Source organism: Alosa alosa, chromosome 17, assembly GCF_017589495.1.
Source record: "Alosa alosa isolate M-15738 ecotype Scorff River chromosome 17, AALO_Geno_1.1, whole genome shotgun sequence".
Lineage (NCBI taxonomy): Eukaryota > Metazoa > Chordata > Actinopteri > Clupeiformes > Clupeidae > Alosa > Alosa alosa.
In genome coordinates, this window is record NC_063205.1 from 28,393,211 (window position 1) to 28,410,628 (window position 17,418).

Here is a 17,418-nt window from a genome sequence, read left to right on the forward strand (position 1 = left end):
TACACACACACACCTCCCCTGTGCTCTTTGTCATCATGGTTTTTGTTTGAAAGGAGGGATTGCTCACAGCTCTGGTGCGTAGCCATAAACGCTGCAGGCTGCTTTTGGTCAAGGTATTGCATTAGGCCTGACCTTCAACCTAGCCGCACGTGCTGAGGCGCTGCAGAAAAAAAGAACGTGGCAGGTCATCTATGGATAGCCGTTCTGACTCACACGAAAATGTATTTATTTATGTGTGTGTGTGTGTGTGTTTTGACTGAGTTTATGTTGGTGTGTAACTCGTGATGACGAATTGTGTGGTCGGTATTCAACACACGCATACAGCTGACGGGAAACAGGAGTGTGTGTGGACAGCGTTCTTCACACACAGCCCTCATTTTCCTGGAGAGGCTCCCTGGCTGCGACGCCTCGGCCCAGTCGAAGCAGCCACAGCTGGGCCCGGGACCAGGCAGCATACGGGGTCCGGTGGGGTCCGGCAGTGGTGGCTGGAACAGACAATGCGGATGTCGGTCGCGTGGGAAAGATGTGTATGTGTAGACAGGAGAGGTTAGAACTGGACGGTGGCGTCCACGGAAAACTGTAAAGGCCATAGGCAGATCCGTCTCACGGTAAAGACAGACAGACAGAGTCCGGATCTGTAGCACACAGGAAGGAAATTCTTACTTCCCACATGGAATTTTCCGGTAATGCACCGTAGACGAGGCAGGAAAGGTGAAGAGGAGATCTTAGAATCCCTTGACTGTGGAACATTACAACCATATAAAACAGCTCCTGAGGAGAGCTACCTGAAGCACAGACAGAACGCTTATAGTCTCATATTTTTACGACGAATAGTCAGCTATGCTGGAGATTTCCTGATTAGTGATGCACATTTGCTATAAAACCTAAAGGATGGAAACAAACACTGTCTGTCTTTCCCTCTGTGTTTGTCTATTATTCCTCTCTCTCTCTCTCTCTCTCTCTCTGTTTCTCACTCTATCTATCTGCAGGAGAAGGTCTTCCAGATTGCCTCTCGGGCTGAATCAGGGAAGGGAAGATGTTCTTTCAACCCGCAGGTCAACACAGTCTCTGTCATGCTGAGTAAGTTCTCCACCCCCTTTCACCACCAAGCCTTACAGTGACACTTAAAACCCCCCCACCCTCTCTCACTCCACACACACACACACACACACACACACACACACACACACACACACACACACATATTCACATTCATACATACATAAACACACACATGCAGTATATACACAGAGACCTCCCCCTCTCCCATTCGTGTGACCTCACGGGTCGCCTGGCAACATCCCACTCCGTCAGCGCCGGGCCTTTGATCTGTAATTGGTCGCAGGGTGTCCGGTTGCTGTTGACACACGGCCAGTGCTGCGGAGGCCGTTTGGCGTGTCACGCAACAGCTCGGCTTTCAGACACCTGAGACCCGTGTGCCCACCCAACCCGCCCACCCGCCCGCCCGCCCGCCTTGCCTCACGCCCACCGGATCCTCCCCTTGAACTCTCCTGCCCTCCTGCATGCCCACTCTCTTGCCCCCTTTTGCCCTCTCCTGTCAGGCTGCCCCTGTGTCCGGTGCGTGTAAGTTGAGTGCACTGCAAGGGTGGGCAGCAGGTTGACCAGTTCAAATAAATGCTCTCTCATAATTTTTTCAATGTTGCCATACAGAGCACAAAACTTGAGGAAATCACTTACTGTAAGGCCAGTGATCAATTGACATTTGAATATATTGCTTTAAGAAATCTAAATGAAGAAATGTTTTTGGTTTAAAGAAAAGGACAATCTGAGACCTGCAAGAGTCATATTGTCTGCATTAAATAATCTTAAAGATTCTATGCAGGATGCCTCTATGGGGCCCACAACAATCAGCTTTACATTAAGCGTAGCAACCCCTTCTCTGGCCTTAGCAACTCCTTATGTCTCCATGATGAAAATGTTCCATATGGACCTCTCCCAGGGAAGCTACACCAGGCGCTTAACTGAAGCATTCCGTTTGCGTAGCGTCTGCTGCAACAATTAGCTTCCACTATAATCAATGGAAGTAGCTATACCAGACGTAATAACGGCACGTACATTCGGAAAAAATAGACCAGGCTTCTAAAATGGATTTTACGCGTCGCGAATGGAGCGCTTCAGTGTGTGAGCGCCTGGTGTAGCTTCCCTGTCAGTCTGTCAAAGACCCAGTGAGGGTGTCTGTTTTGTCCTAGTGCAGAGAGTCCGTCCAGTGTGCTGTGGAGGGCCATGCTGAGAATGGCATTGTGGGAGATGAGAGCTGACGGGCGGCCAGGCTGAAGCCTGATGGCAGCAGGCCCCCTGCCTGAGGCTGCTAAGAGGCCGCATCTTTCCCGTGTCGAGCCCCTGCGGCGTCCGCCTCCCCACGGCCGTCCACGGTCTGTGGGCTGTCGACACGCTTCCCTCGCATCAGCCGCCACTTGGCCCCCCGCCACACTCGCCGGATAGAGGGATAGAGGGACGAGGCAGTGGAGGAGTGCGAGCAGCAGGCATGAGGAAGCATTGGTAGAGGGTCACTGGGAAAGAATGGGTGGAGAAGCCGAGAGGGAACAAATCCAACATGAAGTGCCTTTCCTGTCTCCGCTTTGGCCATGAGGATGCATAACGTTATTTCAACATGCAACTTACATTTGGAAATGGTCTTTGTCTTGCACGCATTTTCCAACCCATCTGTGCTGCAAGATGACGCACGCACACACACGTCACACACACACACACACACACACACACACACACACACACACACACACTTACTGTACTGTTTTCTTCTGGGCAGATGTTGGAGAGATTGCAGCTGATTATTAAAATGTTGTTCAGCTATTGCAACACTTTATTGCACATAAGCCGTTGCAGCTTGTTGGGACGACTCGGCCGGGACTTTCTGCATCTTGTGGGAAAGCGAAAGAGATAGTGAAACAGTCCTTCTCTTGTTGTCGTTTTCAGACCAGGAGCTCTTCTCTGGCATGTACATTGACTTCATGGGCACGGACGCCGCTATCTTCCGGAGCCTGACCACCAGGAACGCGGTGAGGACTGACCAACACAACTCCAAATGGCTGAGTGGTGAGACAAAAACACCCCCCTTACACACACACACACGCACGCCCACCTCTCTCTCTCACACACACACACACACACACACACACACACACACACACACACACACTCTCTCTCTCTCTCTCTCTCACACACACACACACACACACACACACACACACACACACACACACTCTCTCTCTCTCACACACACAAAATTCCAGCTTTTATTGACTTATTTACAACACACTGTCACAGCACAATACAACTGGTCATATTTCAGAAGTCCTTTCCTGAAGCGATACCCTAGAGCATATCCCATGGTGTCAATAGTAAGAAGAAGTGCCATAGGAGGAAATGTGGAGCATAACCTGGGTCAATGGGGCAGATCCATCTGCCCGAAGCAGCCCTGGGAGAAATGAACCTGCCTGACGAGCTCATTCGCTCACTGAACAATGCACTCAATAAATCTGGCCATCCCCCAAAAGTCCATCTGAAACAACAGAGCTGATATTAAGCATTGCCGCATATCATGCCTCCTTTTTATGATTTCTCTTCTTATTCTTCTTCCTCCTCTGCTGTGAAAGTCACGACTCTCGTACTGTACTCTTCTCCCTGACGCCCAGCAGTAATCAACCCCATGTGTTGTTCGGGAGGGAGAGGGAAAAAAAGAGGGAAAAGGCACAATAGCAATATCCTTCATCTCTTTTTTTTATTGCTTGATCACTTGTATAGTTTGAATAGACCTCCACTTCTAGACCCCCAAGTCAGCGCTGTTTATTTTCTGGTTTCTACAGTCAGTGGCTCACTGGGAGGGAGACCCAGAACAAATGGGCCACCTGCAAGCCAGCTGCACTGCTGTTTATATTTTCTCTTAACCGAGGCCCTGTTTTGTTTTTGTTTTGGGTGTGTATTCCTCCCGCTGGTCATAAAGAGCCCATCTTTATCGATGCCCATTTGATACCGGACGGGTCAGACCCGAACGACACCAAGCTCTACTTCTTCTTCCGCGAGCGGCTGACGGACAACAGCGGCAACACCAAGAGCATCCACACCATGGTGGCGCGCGTGTGTCCGGTGAGTGGGCCTTAGTGTGGGCGTGGGGATGTGACTCACACACGCTTTATGTGCCTATTTGGCATTTTTGCTTTGTTTTTGTTAGTGGAGATGAGAGGAATCCTCACCACTAATTCTTTTGTTTTTGATTTGTTTTTGTCTTGTCTTCCTTATTTTTCTCTACTTTCATGTGTCACTCATCCCCCCCCCTCCATTGTTTTGTCTATCTGCTGCAGAATGACACTGGCGGTCAGCGAAGTCTGGTAAATAAGTGGACCACCTTCTTGAAGGCCCGGATGGTATGCTCAGTGCTGGAGGAAGATGGCACGGAGACCCACTTTGACGAGCTTGGTGAGTGGGAAATAAGCAGCTCTTTACCCCGTACCTCTTGGGAAACCTTTCTCAGTGATTGCATGAGTTCTCTGTGTCTCATCTCGTAGCAGGAACACCAAGATAACTTATCTTGGTAATTTGGTACATGTCTGGATTTGGGCTGCATCTCATATCCTTCACGCCAAATAACATGTTGAATAACTCAAGCCCTTTCAAGCTTCTGCTTTACCGATGTTTACAGGCCAACTTTTTTTTTTTTTACTTGTTTCCAGCTAATGGGTTTTCCTTGAGTGTTGGCACGTGTCAGATTCTGAGGCTGGAATTTGGATGGAGGGGTTTCCATCTGAATTCCATCCTCTCTATCTAACCTACATCCAATTGACCTCATGTTCAGCCTCATACTGTGCGTGTGTGTGTGTGTGTGTGTGTGTGTGTGTGTGTGTGTGTGTGTAAGTGTGTGTTGGGTGGAGGGCTTGTGTTAAGCCGACTGACGGACATCGCTTAAATATCGTCATGCTTGTTCTCGTTTCCAGAGAGTGTGTTTTTGCTGGAGGCTGACAACCCCAAAGGCCTCCTTGTGTTTGGCGTCTTCACATCCACAAGGTAAGGCCCTTGCAGCTCCCGCATGATGAGAGCCTCACTCCCTAAAGCCTCTGGGTGTGGGTGAATATCTGAGTGAGTGAGTAGTGAGTGAGTACGAGAGAGAGGTGGGGAGGGAGAGAGAGAGAGAGAGAGAGAGAGAGAGTGGGGGGAGTCACTGTAGGAGAGGTGTGGACAACATATCGGGGGCTTCTCGGAACGCACCTCCCGGAGAATGTGAAGTATCTTATTACACCGCAGCGAACTCTGATATCTCCCGCTGCCTTCGACTTTCTAGACGCCCTGGCTCTACATCTCATTTCTACATCTCTCCCTGGCTCGACGGAGACAAAGACCGTAAACAGCGTCTCTCTCGAAGGAACTTCCAGGACATTAACAGAGTCCCACAAGTTAATGTGCCGTGATCCTATACGCACGCGAGCCATGTTTTGTCAGGGACGAATTCAGTCTCCAACGCCTGGCGCTCCGAATCCCCTCGCACGAAGCTATAATTATGACCCCCCCCTCCTCCACGTAGCCATAGTTCCTGTGTGTTCTCCGTTGCGCGCGCCCGCACTAAAGCCGGCGTGGTGGCGGAAACGATGCGGTTGGCACCACTGGAACGCTCGCACGGACGGAAAAAAAAGACAAAGAAAAAAAGGCCAGTTCTGTGGCTGCATTTAGATTGGGTCTGTGGGTCTGGTTTCCACCACTGGTACACACTCTTGAGAAGGGGGAACCGTTGTGGTTCTTCTCTCAGACGCACGCCAAATCAAACAAGCAGAGGGTTTTGGAGGGATAGTGGGTGAGCTCCGCGTTGAGTCTCCGAACTTTGTTATTCATTGGGCTTCCTCCTCCTTTAGCCATATTAGTTTTTTTTTTTAGCGTGCTCAGTGTTTACTCAGTGGAAACAATGGTTCTCTGTGAGTCAGCGTCGCATAACATGCAAAGAGTCCTGCCAACACCGCAACATAACCCTCAAGGAAAAGACGAGAGGTGTTCCATTCCTCAGAGAGAATGAGAGCGAGAGAGTAGTTCTGGTTGGGTTATATGACTTGGATGTCCCTTTAAATGCTCCAGGCTGTGTGTTCATTGAGCTTAACCGTGAAGAAGGATGGAGACTGAATTCACTTCTCTCTCTCTCTCTCTCTTCACACTCTCTTATTCATCCACAGCGTCTCTTCATATTGTGTTGTCCTCCTCTTCTTCCCGCAGCTCTGTGTTTAAAGGGTCAGCCGTGTGCGTGTACAACATGGCCGACATCCTGACCGTCTTCAATGGGCCGTTCGCCCACAGGGAGGGCCCCAACTTTCAGTGGGTGGCTTTCCAAGGACGCATCCCCTACCCAAGGCCTGGCACAGTGAGTTCCAGCCTCCCAGATGAACACCCTAACCATTGGCTGATATTTCCACGACAGATAGAACAGATAGATCACTTGGTGTTTATAATGTATCGGAAAGGGCCAAGTCTCAGTAGATGATTTAGAGGGAGATTAGCAATGATAACAAAAAGTTGGAGCAAGTGTGTGTTAACTTTTTGACAGGTTTAAATCATTCCTTCATTCCCTTTCATTTTCTCTCTCTCGCTCTTTCTCTCCCTCTCTTCCCCCCTCTCTCTCTCTCACTCGCTCCCTCTCTCTCTCCTTCTCTCTCTCTCTCTAGTGTCCTGGTGGAGCTTTCACACCTCATGTCCAGAGCACCAAAGAGTTTCCTGATGACGTGGTGACGTTCGTCAGGAACCACCCTGTTATGTTCAATCCCATCTACCCCGTGGGCAGGAGGCCGTTGCTGGTGCGAACACACGCTGACTACAAATACACCTCCATCGCCGTCGACCAGGTCACCGCAGCAGATGGCCAGTACCAGGTCCTCTTCCTGGGCACAGGTAACCACACATGCAACAACAAGAGTTAAGGCCTTTGCACACTGAAATAGGTAAAAAAAAACTACACGCAGCAGTAGAAAACCTACGACGGAGTATTAGGGCCACACATATTTTTGCCATGACATTTCGAGAATAAAGTTTCGCGAAAAAAATATCATGTCGACTTTAATCTCGATGTGTCGACATTAAACTTAAAATTTCGAGAATAGGCTAAAATTGAACTATCATGTTCACTTCAATCTCAACATTTCATCTTTATTCTCGACATTAAAAACTAGTTAGTATAGTTGTTGCTAAACCCGCTTCTGAAGTACAATTTCACCAAATCATCCAGGCATTTTGTTGAGTCGTTGGCCAACTGATTGAGTCTGAGACCGGATTCAGTGGCAGCTACTTGGAGTGGTCACTCTCTCTCCAAACTGGTTTTGATGGACAATGGACATGTCAAGATGAAATGTTGAGATTAAAGTCGATACGACATATATATGATATTTCAATTGTATTCTCGAAATTTACAGGGGTACGGGGGGAACAAGCCACGCGAAGTAGGCTATTTACAATGTCAGAGTAAAATATAAATATATCGCGACTCTAGGGTGGAGCTCTACAGTCACCGAAAATACCTGAAACTGTATAGTATATTTTTAATGCGTGCAAAGGTTTTGGAGATGTTGTGTAAAGTTTGGATGATAAATACAGACTCACTGGGGTACCCTAACCCTAATCCTAACCTTAGTGTGCAGGCCTTTAGAATCAGATGCAGAAAGCTTTTTCATTTCTGCTCTTAACCCACAAGTGTGTAAAAGTGCCTCACTTTTACCTTTATTTGTTCACCAAATGTCTTTGTCTACAGCGACTAAAGAATTGGCAAAGCATGCATTTTGTCAGTATATAAGATTTAGATCAGTTGACACATACCTGGCATGTCTTCAGGTATTAGTGGTATAAAATTCCAGCTCCTCACGGTGAGCCAGATCATTTGGCTTAACTTGCCATAGAGAGCTGGCTCTGGGAGCTCCCAAATGGCTCTTTGTGCAGCTGAATTAGTTGTGTTCAGATAATCTGTCAACAATAGACAGTTAAACTCTGTTTTTCACATTTACCCTACAGTATGCTCTTAGCTATGTTCTAATGCAGACAAAAAAGGTATCATTTGTTAAATTTTTTTGTTGTTTTTTTTTTTCAACTTAAACATATAGCGACTGCTTCTTTGTATGTGCCAATCATTGTTTCAGAAGCCCCCAGACTTCCTGGCTTGTCAGTGGTGGCTCTTAAGAGAATATCTTCTCGCTCATCCACAAAGGTCTGGTTTCAAGTAGAGAGGAAGTGATTTACTTTATTCCTCACGATATTAAAGCAATCCCTCCCTGTGCGCTTTCTTACTGACCATTATGGAGGAGGAGGCCCGTGCTGCGGATATGAGCTGGAGGCACGCACGGGCCGAGGTGGGGGTGGACCGTGGAGTGGACCGAACTGGGAAGCAGGGGGGAAGGGGACGCGATATGATATCTGATGGCAGAATCGGCGATAACGGAGCACTACGGAAACCCGTAGCGAGGGCCCTGCGAGGCGAAGCCAGGCCACGGGTGTGTGTGTGTGTGTGTGTGTGCTGGGAGGCTGATGGCACGGGGAGTCGCTCCGCACAGCTGTTTGTGTTTATGACTCCCCCCGCTCCCCTTTGCTCCTCTCCTCCTCTCCACCTCTCCGCTCCCTTCTTCATCCCTCTATCCCCTCCTCCCAGATTCCTCAGCGGCGTGCCAGGAACACCAGGCCGACCGGCCGGTCGGGTGGGTCGCCACGCCAACACGCTTTTTTGCTCCTTCATGTGTTTTTTGGGGAGAGCAGAGAGGGGTTTTTTTATATAATAGGGGATTTCCATGTCTTTTTAACGGGACTACCCTCCTCTTCCTCAGTCGGCTCACTTTCTCTTCTTCTTCATCACTCCCTCCCAACACAAACAAAACCCTGTTTGTGCGAGTTCACCTCAGAGTGTATCCCTTGGAAAAAAGACAAGAGAGAAATGGAGAGAGTGGACCAAGGAATGCACTGCTCATTTTCATTGTCCATTCAAAATGTCACCTCAGTGTCAACTCAGGAGAGAGAGAGAGAGAGACGGAGAGAGAGAGAGAGAGAGAGAGAGAAAGGAGGGTGACAGGGGGAGAAATAAACAGTTCCGTTTACTCAGCTAAATGCACATAGTTTGTGTGTGCACATCAGCCATTCATTGTAAACCAGCCTTACATGGCTTCAAGCTCACCGCCCTTTGTTGTGGTTCTTTATATGAGGGAGATAGAGTCTTTTGTACTGTTTTAACATTGCTGTTTGATTGCCTGTTCATTCCTTCCTTATTTATTCCTTATTTCCATCTGTGTTTCTTTCTTCTTCTCCCTTGCTCTTTCTCTCCCTTTCCCCCTCTCTCTCCCTCCATATATCCTCCGCTTTGTTCAGACAAAGGCACAGTACAGAAGGTGATCGTCCTGCCCACAAATGGTTCCCTGGACGAGGATCTGATTCTGGAGGAGCTGGAAGTGTTTAAGGTCTGGGCTGCTTCATTCCTGCTCCCCCTCACACACACACACACACACACACACACACACACACACACACACACACACACACACACATCAAAGCCTCATGGGCCTTCTGCTGATGCTGCTGGTTTGTGTCAGGTCAGGGTGGGGTTGGAGGATGGGCCATGGGGAGCAGATGGGAGAGATGGAGATGGAGCCGCGCTACGCTATGCTACGCCACGCCACGCTATGCTACGGCACGGCAGGCTGAGGCAGATACGGTGCTGTGTGCCAACATCAACCGTCTGGAAGTCTGATGAGCCTGACTGTTAAGAGTGGCGTGAACTTCATTGATATGTAACAGCTTTGTGGCTGAATACCAGAATATCCTCGCCAAGAGCTGCTTTATCTTAATGGGGCAACGACTCCTGCGTGTGATCAAGGCCTGGACTGAGCTCCTTGGCTTTTATACACTATACTACTTGCACCTGGAGTTTTGCGTCGCCACTCACCATAATACTCCAGCGGCTTCTGTGTCTGCTACTGTGGATTCTGTCCATCTCAACCAATTGCTCGGAGGGTCTTAATCAGCATTCTTCACAGAGAGCCTGTAACAACAGACCACCAGTCGAAGGGCTCACGGTTGATTATGTGGTCTGAGGGTTTGCCATGCCAGGGATGAATTTTCCAATTTGCCTTGTTTGCTTGTTTTCTTCCAGAATGGAGCTGCCGTGACCAATTTGCAGATCTCGTCCAAAAAGGTAAGTTACAGCAGTCAGCCATTCAGGGAACCGCCTACATTTCATTTGAGAAAAATCATAATTGTGGTGTGGTGTGGATCGCAGTCACTGTATCCTATAATGCGTGGAACCAAAAAAAAGCTAGAAATAAATCTCTGACACAGTGGCAACATAGAGCAAGGAGCCGCAATTACTGTGGTGATTAAGTTCATTTCGCTGTCACTCACCGAGGCCAAGGAAAATAAACAGTCACCCCCCTGACATTTGAACTGTTTGCTTTGCAGCAACAGCTATACGTGAGCTCGGAACATGGCGTGTCCCAAGTGTCCCTGCACCGTTGCCATGCCTACGGCTCGGCCTGCGCCGACTGCTGCTTGGCCAGGGACCCCTACTGCGCCTGGGATGGAATGACCTGTTCTCGCTTCTACCCCACGGGGAAAAGGTAGGCCACCCAGAACCGTCCAACTGGCCTTGGAAATTTCATCAAGCTACTTAGCACTAGTGAGACGATTCCAGGAAATAACGATGATTATGATGAATCACCCATAACATTTAAAGGTTTCTCAGATATTGTTTCAGGATGTTCTAGGCTGCGTGTGTAACAGGCGGAGGATGCAGTGTATCGTGCACACCCTGATGCATTGCAGAGTTAGCTGTGGAATGCTTTAATGCGACAAAAACATGGTGCCCACTCAGCTTGCTCCTATTTTAGCATGTGACAAAGAATGGATTTCATTCTTGGCAGCTTCCGTGCAAGTTGTAATTGGCGGGAAATGGCTTCATTTTTCATATTCAGTGCCCTCTCCGCCACCCCCCCTGCTGCTATTCAACAACAACAGCTGCTCGGGGGAAATCAGTCAACCACAGTTCAAGTTTGGTTTGGGTTTAGAACTAAGGAACAGCCGCCTTGCTCCTCGGAGAACGTGCGGGAAATGAATCCGTCATACCATTTACTTATCCTGTTGCTTTTGGTGTCTCAAGGCCGTTTCGTATCTGAGAGAAACTACTGTGAAAAACCCACCTCACGTGGCGGAGTTTCTCTGGCTCAAATTGCATCCTCTTCACTGTTGACACAACCGGCTACTCGAGAAACGCGAGATCTAGCCACAAGAAATTAATTCACTGTTTCCCTTTGAGCTAGATTCTTTTGTAGATCATGTGTTAGCCACATTACAAAACAGTGTTTGAAGGGTAGGGAATGCTCTTTGAGATGTGACAGTGATGGATTACTGTGCTGTTGTTTGTGTGACGCTCAGGCGCAGTCGGAGACAGGACATCATCCACGGCAACCCACTAACCCAGTGCAGAGGGTTCAATCTCAAGGGTTGGTCTTCCTCATTCTTATGCAATACCAATCTATCACTCTTTTTTGTGTTTCTTTTCCTTCTTTTTGATTTGTCTTTTATCTGTTTCTTTTCATCTGTCTTTTGTTCTTTTGGACCTGTCTCTCCCTCATTTGCCCTCTGTCGTTAAACTTTCAAGTGAAATTACATCAAGTCATGATCAATTCTATTACATATCCACAGCTACACTTGTGCCAAAGGGCAGCGTGTAGCTTGATGAAACGAGCCGCTCTATGCCTGCTGTCTTTAGTTAGATCCACTCTTCATCACCAATGAATGTGTACATGTGTAACTGCATTAAATCCAGACCCTCTAATAAGCTCAGCACACACACACACACACACACACACACACACACACACACACACACACCAGCCCCACTGCCTGCTGGGAAACTTCTCCACATATGGGATGACCCCAGCTGTCCCCTTTGGGTTCTGTACGACGTTACGCTCCCACAGGTCTGTCTCTCCACGTCACCACTCCACTTCCTGTACGCCGCATGGAGCTCCGCTCAGGGACCCTCAGCACATGTTGGGTTTGCGCCAGCTAATTAGTCTTAGCACTGTCATCCATCCAGCTGACTGACAGCCCGTTTGTCTGGAACTAGACATAACAGATGACACTGCCGATAATTAGGCAAAACCCTCCACCCTCCAGACACACACACACACACACATACACACACACACACGCACACGCACGCACGCACGTACTCACACACGCACGCACGTGCACACACACACGCACACACACACACCTCCACTTAAGGAGCTGGAAGGCAGATCTGGAAGTCCCTGAGGTCTGAGGTTTGCACTGAAAGGTGCAGGGGCCTGGCGCAGGCTCCACTTGTCCGCACAGTCAACTTTGACCCTACTCTTCAGGACACACACACACACACACACACACACACACACACACACACACACACACACACGCACATACACACACGGACACACACACACACACACACACACACACACACACACACACAGAGAGAGTTATTCATACACACTCATGAATATACACAGAGCCCATACTCACACTTACTAACTCACAGCTGTTCAGTGTAGCCATATGTCAGCTTGCGAATTCCAGCGAGGCCAGTTGGTTTCCCTTATGTCTGAATAGGAGTGTGTGTGTGTGTGTGTGTGTGTGTGTGAAGACACATGCATGTGTCCAAGTCTGTATGTGTGTGTTTGTGGGGATGCATGTCTGTGTCTGTGAGTGAGTGTGTGTGTGTGATACGACGCGCGCGGCGTACATGTGAGTGTGTAACTGACCCGACGTGAGTGACTAACTGCATTTCCTGTGTCAGAGTGTGTGTGTGTCTGCATACATGTGTCAAGTCTATATGTGTGTGTGTTTGTGAAGATGCATGTCTGTGTCACATGTGTGTGTGTGTTCGCCGATACTGCCACTGCGATAACATGTGTGTAGAGTTGGCGCTCCGGCGTTTGTGTTTCAGCGTGCAGAAAACTGACCTGGTTGGCCTTTATCTGGGCTCCAGTAATGGATCAGGAACAACACCACTTTCCACTTTCCTGGAGTGCATGCCCAAGTCGCTGCACAGAAATGCTATGAGTTGGCCCAGTACGGGATCAGGAACAACACCACTTTCCTGGAGTGCATGCCCAAGTCACCGCAGGCCTCCATCAAGTGGCTCATCCAGAGAGACAACGACCGGCGAAAAGAGGTCAGCCAAACGGCTCGCTCGCACAGCCAACATCGGTCTCCATTTCGCACTTAATGCTGTATTGTGTCAGGGATCACACAACAACAAAAAAAACTCCTCCACGCCCATTGTTTGACCTCCGTTAGCTCGGCTTTCATGTTGCAAAAGGGCTATCGTGCGTTATTAAATGCTATCTTTTCGCGTCCAAGCCCCAGATGTTCACGTCAAACCTTGTCAAAACAATCTGGCTGAGATCACAGCCTCGATGCTGGACGTGAAAGGCCTGTCCCTTCCCAAGACGCCCGCTCGTGCTCCTCTAACAAGCGCGGTGTCATAGGTGGCGTTCCAGACCAAACTGTTTCAGATGTTGTCGAGTGCGGCTAACAAGAGAGATATTCCCCTGTGGCTCACATTTTAGGGATAGCTGACACCTCCCGATATTGGCTGCTGTCCCTCCAGGGAAACAGTGGGTCGTTAAGAGATAACGTATGCTCGGAGAGCGCAGAAGCACCTGTGTGTTTTATGGCTTTGACTTTTACTTGGGTTTTACGGCTCATGAATGTCATATGTGACTGCGGTGAGAATGGGTATGGAGGGCACCTTGGTTTCTTGGTGAAGTTGGTAGAGAAGTGGCGCACACTCTGGCTCCACATTAATGTGTTTATGAAACAATATTGTTTTGACCTGGGGCCTTCATCAGATCGTGGATTTAGGTGGAGTAATCAAAGACTTAATGGCAAAAGTCTTTGCTCTTTGGCAGGCTCTAAACAGCAAATAATTAAATAAACAATTTTATTCAACTAGTACATTGTCGTAGAGTGTGGCTAACGAGAGGCTTCCCCTGCGGCCCACATTTTAGAGATAACTGACACCTCCCGATATTGGCTGCTGTCCCTCCAGGGCAGTCTGAGAGTGCTAAGGCCCAGGCCTGTTATCTAGATTCACTCCAAAAGTAAACAGGTTCTTCCATGGCCCATGTCAAGTTTCATGAACATCAGGCTTGATAGTTCTTTAAGTTATCCTGCTGACAAGCATACCGTACAAACAGACAAACAACCAAAATAATAATAATAATAATAATAATAATAATACATTTGATTTATAATGCACTTTTCATCATACAGTAGATCTCAAAGTGCTACAGGTAAAAACAAAAAAGTGAAGCAGTTTAAGGAAAAAAAAAAGAAAAGGTTTTAAAAAACATCTAAAGGGGACCAAAAGCTTTGCTAAAAAGAAAAGTCTTAAAACTTTTTTTAAGAGTCAGTGGATTGTGGTGCCCTCAAAATCAGCCTTTTTATATCAAAACTTCACTGTAGCTTTGGATAAATCTTGCAACAGATTACATACAGTATAAAGGCTTGACTGAGCTCTGACCGATGTCCATGGAGAAGCATGTAAAGTCATCGTTCAAATGACTGCATGTTAATGATTGCCTTAGGTTATGACATAGCTGCCATACTTCTACTCTCTCACTTCAGTATAGCGTCTGCAGAGCAGCTTGGTAACCTCATGATTCCTCCCCATCCTCCTTTCCCCTTCCCTCCTCCTCTTCGCTCCCTCCCTGCAGGTGAAGCTAAGTGACCGCGTGGTCTCCACAGAGCACGGCCTTCTCATCCGCTCGGTGCAGCCGTCTGACCAAGGCCTCTACTACTGCTTGACCACCGAGAACGGCTTCAAGCGCACCGTGGCCAAGCTTCGCCTGCGCGTGCTGAGCGAGACGCTGGTCAGTGCGCTGACCACCAAGCAGCAGTCGCCCTGGGGCTGGGCAGCGCTGCACCCCAAGGCCCTGGTGTCGGCCTTCACGCCGGCCGACGCGCTCGCCGTGCAGCAGTACTGCAAGGAGCGCAAGCAGCTCCAGAGTCTGGTCCCCGCCGGGGCCTCCGTCTCGGTCGCCAGGGGCGACATGGGCAAGCTGGGCAAGCTCAAGCCGCTGCTGGACCGCACCAAGAGCCGCAACCGCCGGAACCACCTGCCCCTGGAGTAGATGGTGGTGTCGGGGAAGGGATGGAGGGAGGGGGGGTGTTGGGGTGGAGAGAGAAGTAGAGGAGGAGGACAAAGGGAGGGGTTGTGGGGGGGAGAGAAAATGACTGACCGAGCATCTGGGGTATGCCTTTGGGTATGTTGCGCTCCAATGGACTTCTTTTAGACATTTATGTTCCGGGCTGCCCCTGACTGCATTGGGCCCACACATTTGGGGGAGTCATGATGGCACTGAAGAGAGAGAGAGAGAGAGAGAGAGAGAGAGAGAGAGAGAGAGAGAAAGAGAGAGAGATGTGCTTCCTTCAATGCCTCTACAGTAGTCTTACGTGCATGAGGTACTCAGTGACTGTGACCTATGCCAACACAGACACACACACACACACACACACACACACACACACACACACACACACACACACACACACACACTCACTCACTTACTCACTCACTCACTCACTCACACACACACACACACACACACACACACACACACACAGTTGTTACACCATCTGCACCCTGCACTTGGGTCACGTGTGTGCAGTGGGTGAAAGGACTTCCCTCTCAGCAAATCTCCTGACTAGCAATACCGAATGAGACTACAAGCAAGCAAGCATGATCTGGTATTTATAAAAACCAAGCTGCAGTAATATTGACTCTAAGTAAAAGAAGGTGTTGGTCCATGCATATAAGATATGTGCCATTGTTTGTTCTGAGATGCCGTACTTGCATGCTTTAGATGAAAAGTCTAGCTGTTTTTCCTCTGTTTTGACAAGCATTCAACAAATGCAACTAAGCATCCAACATGATTACACAGTACAAATTGTTTACAGAAATGTAGCACTCCGTGGCAAAGCTTGCTAGCAAACCACAGGGCTATCTTAAAAATAAAGGTTGTTTGTATTCCCTTTTTCTGCGCAAACTATTCAACTCATTTTACAAAGATTACAAACACATAGGTCTTCCAAGAGGGACTGTGAACAGTACACAATTTACGCCTTTATAAGGGGCTCTTGGACAGAACTCTTGTTTCATCTCGACAGGCTGTTCCGCTTTACCGCAGATGATTTGGCAGACCCAAATGTTCCCCTACAAGAACGTCTCACCAATGGAAATTACAACATGGTGGACAGGCCAAAGTACACGAGCTATCAGATGCCCCACAGATGTCCAAGACAAGTGTGTGTGTGTGTGTGTGTGTGTGTGTGTGTGTGTGTGTGTGTGTGTGTGTGTGTGTGTGTGTGTGTGTGTAATGACAGACATCTGTGGGGAGAAGTAGACACAGTCCACCTCACTTGCTGGACCTCAGGCTTCCATAGAAAACCAGTTGCTGGACCCAGGCTTTATACCACACGTCACACACAAAAAAACATCAGTTCCCTTATTAAACCTGAGATAGCATGATTAATGTACGAAATACGTTCATATGTAAGTGTCACACAGGTACACTGAACTATATAAGCTGTCTGTTTGTTTGGATTGACCCGACCGTATGGTTTATAACTAATGTTTTCCCTGAGAGATTAATGTAAGGATTTCTGAAGGACAACTGAATCTTACACCACGCAGCATTAAGAGTGGCATAAGAACACTGAATGTTTCCTTTCAATACAGCGCTTTGTCACGCACATTTTTGCTATCCTGCCACATGTGTATTAGCATGAAGGCCATCATCTTGTTAGTGATTTACTTGCTTGTGTTCCAGTCGTCTGTTAAGACTAACAGGTATAGAGGATGTAGAAAATGTTAGCCATGGTTGTGTGTACAGTTTTTTTTTTTCATTAATATTTGTGTCGCTGTAACTTATGTCATTTTTTTTGTAAAATATCAAGTGTATGTGTGTCATTAAAATGTGGTAAAGTGTATATAATTTTAACATAATCTCTCAAATTGTTTTGACAGTATCTGCAATTGGCAGAGAGTTACACAGCACATTTCATTTTGTCATGTTTCAATCATAAAGTTATTTTTTCAAAATACATCAGTCATTGATTGCAAAATCTTGACTCCTTTGATGCAGATCAAACTGTCTTCACAGTGAATGTCAATATGTCAAACTTGACTCTGAACATTTGTGTATTTCTATTTATTAATGTAATGAATGCTTGAATAAATACAGTTAAGAGTACGGTAAACTCACAGAAATTGAATATACAGTTTAGATACAATGCACATTTGCAGATACACATTTTTGCATTTTCAATAAAAGAAGTCTTACAACTACAGTGTCAAGGTAGACTAGACTACAAAGAGGACTAAAAGGCTCTATC

The 17,418-nt window shown here is 47.8% G+C and overlaps 1 protein-coding gene across 1 annotated transcript in view; it reads left to right on the forward strand.

The window, feature by feature from the left end:
- Positions 1–17,276, forward strand: part of sema3c (sema domain, immunoglobulin domain (Ig), short basic domain, secreted, (semaphorin) 3C) — a 44,308-nt gene extending 27,032 nt beyond the window's left edge. The window contains exons 7-19 of the mRNA XM_048268772.1: positions 990–1,080; positions 2,959–3,078; positions 3,986–4,128; positions 4,344–4,458; positions 4,974–5,043; positions 6,235–6,379; positions 6,681–6,903; positions 9,352–9,440; positions 10,133–10,174; positions 10,438–10,595; positions 11,410–11,477; positions 13,059–13,192; positions 14,739–17,276. Of these exons, the coding sequence (XP_048124729.1) occupies positions 990–1,080; positions 2,959–3,078; positions 3,986–4,128; positions 4,344–4,458; positions 4,974–5,043; positions 6,235–6,379; positions 6,681–6,903; positions 9,352–9,440; positions 10,133–10,174; positions 10,438–10,595; positions 11,410–11,477; positions 13,059–13,192; positions 14,739–15,155 (1,815 nt within the window). The 3' untranslated portion in view covers positions 15,156–17,276. The remainder of the gene's footprint in view (positions 1–989; positions 1,081–2,958; positions 3,079–3,985; positions 4,129–4,343; positions 4,459–4,973; positions 5,044–6,234; positions 6,380–6,680; positions 6,904–9,351; positions 9,441–10,132; positions 10,175–10,437; positions 10,596–11,409; positions 11,478–13,058; positions 13,193–14,738) is intronic.
- Positions 17,277–17,418: the final 142 nt, after the last annotated feature.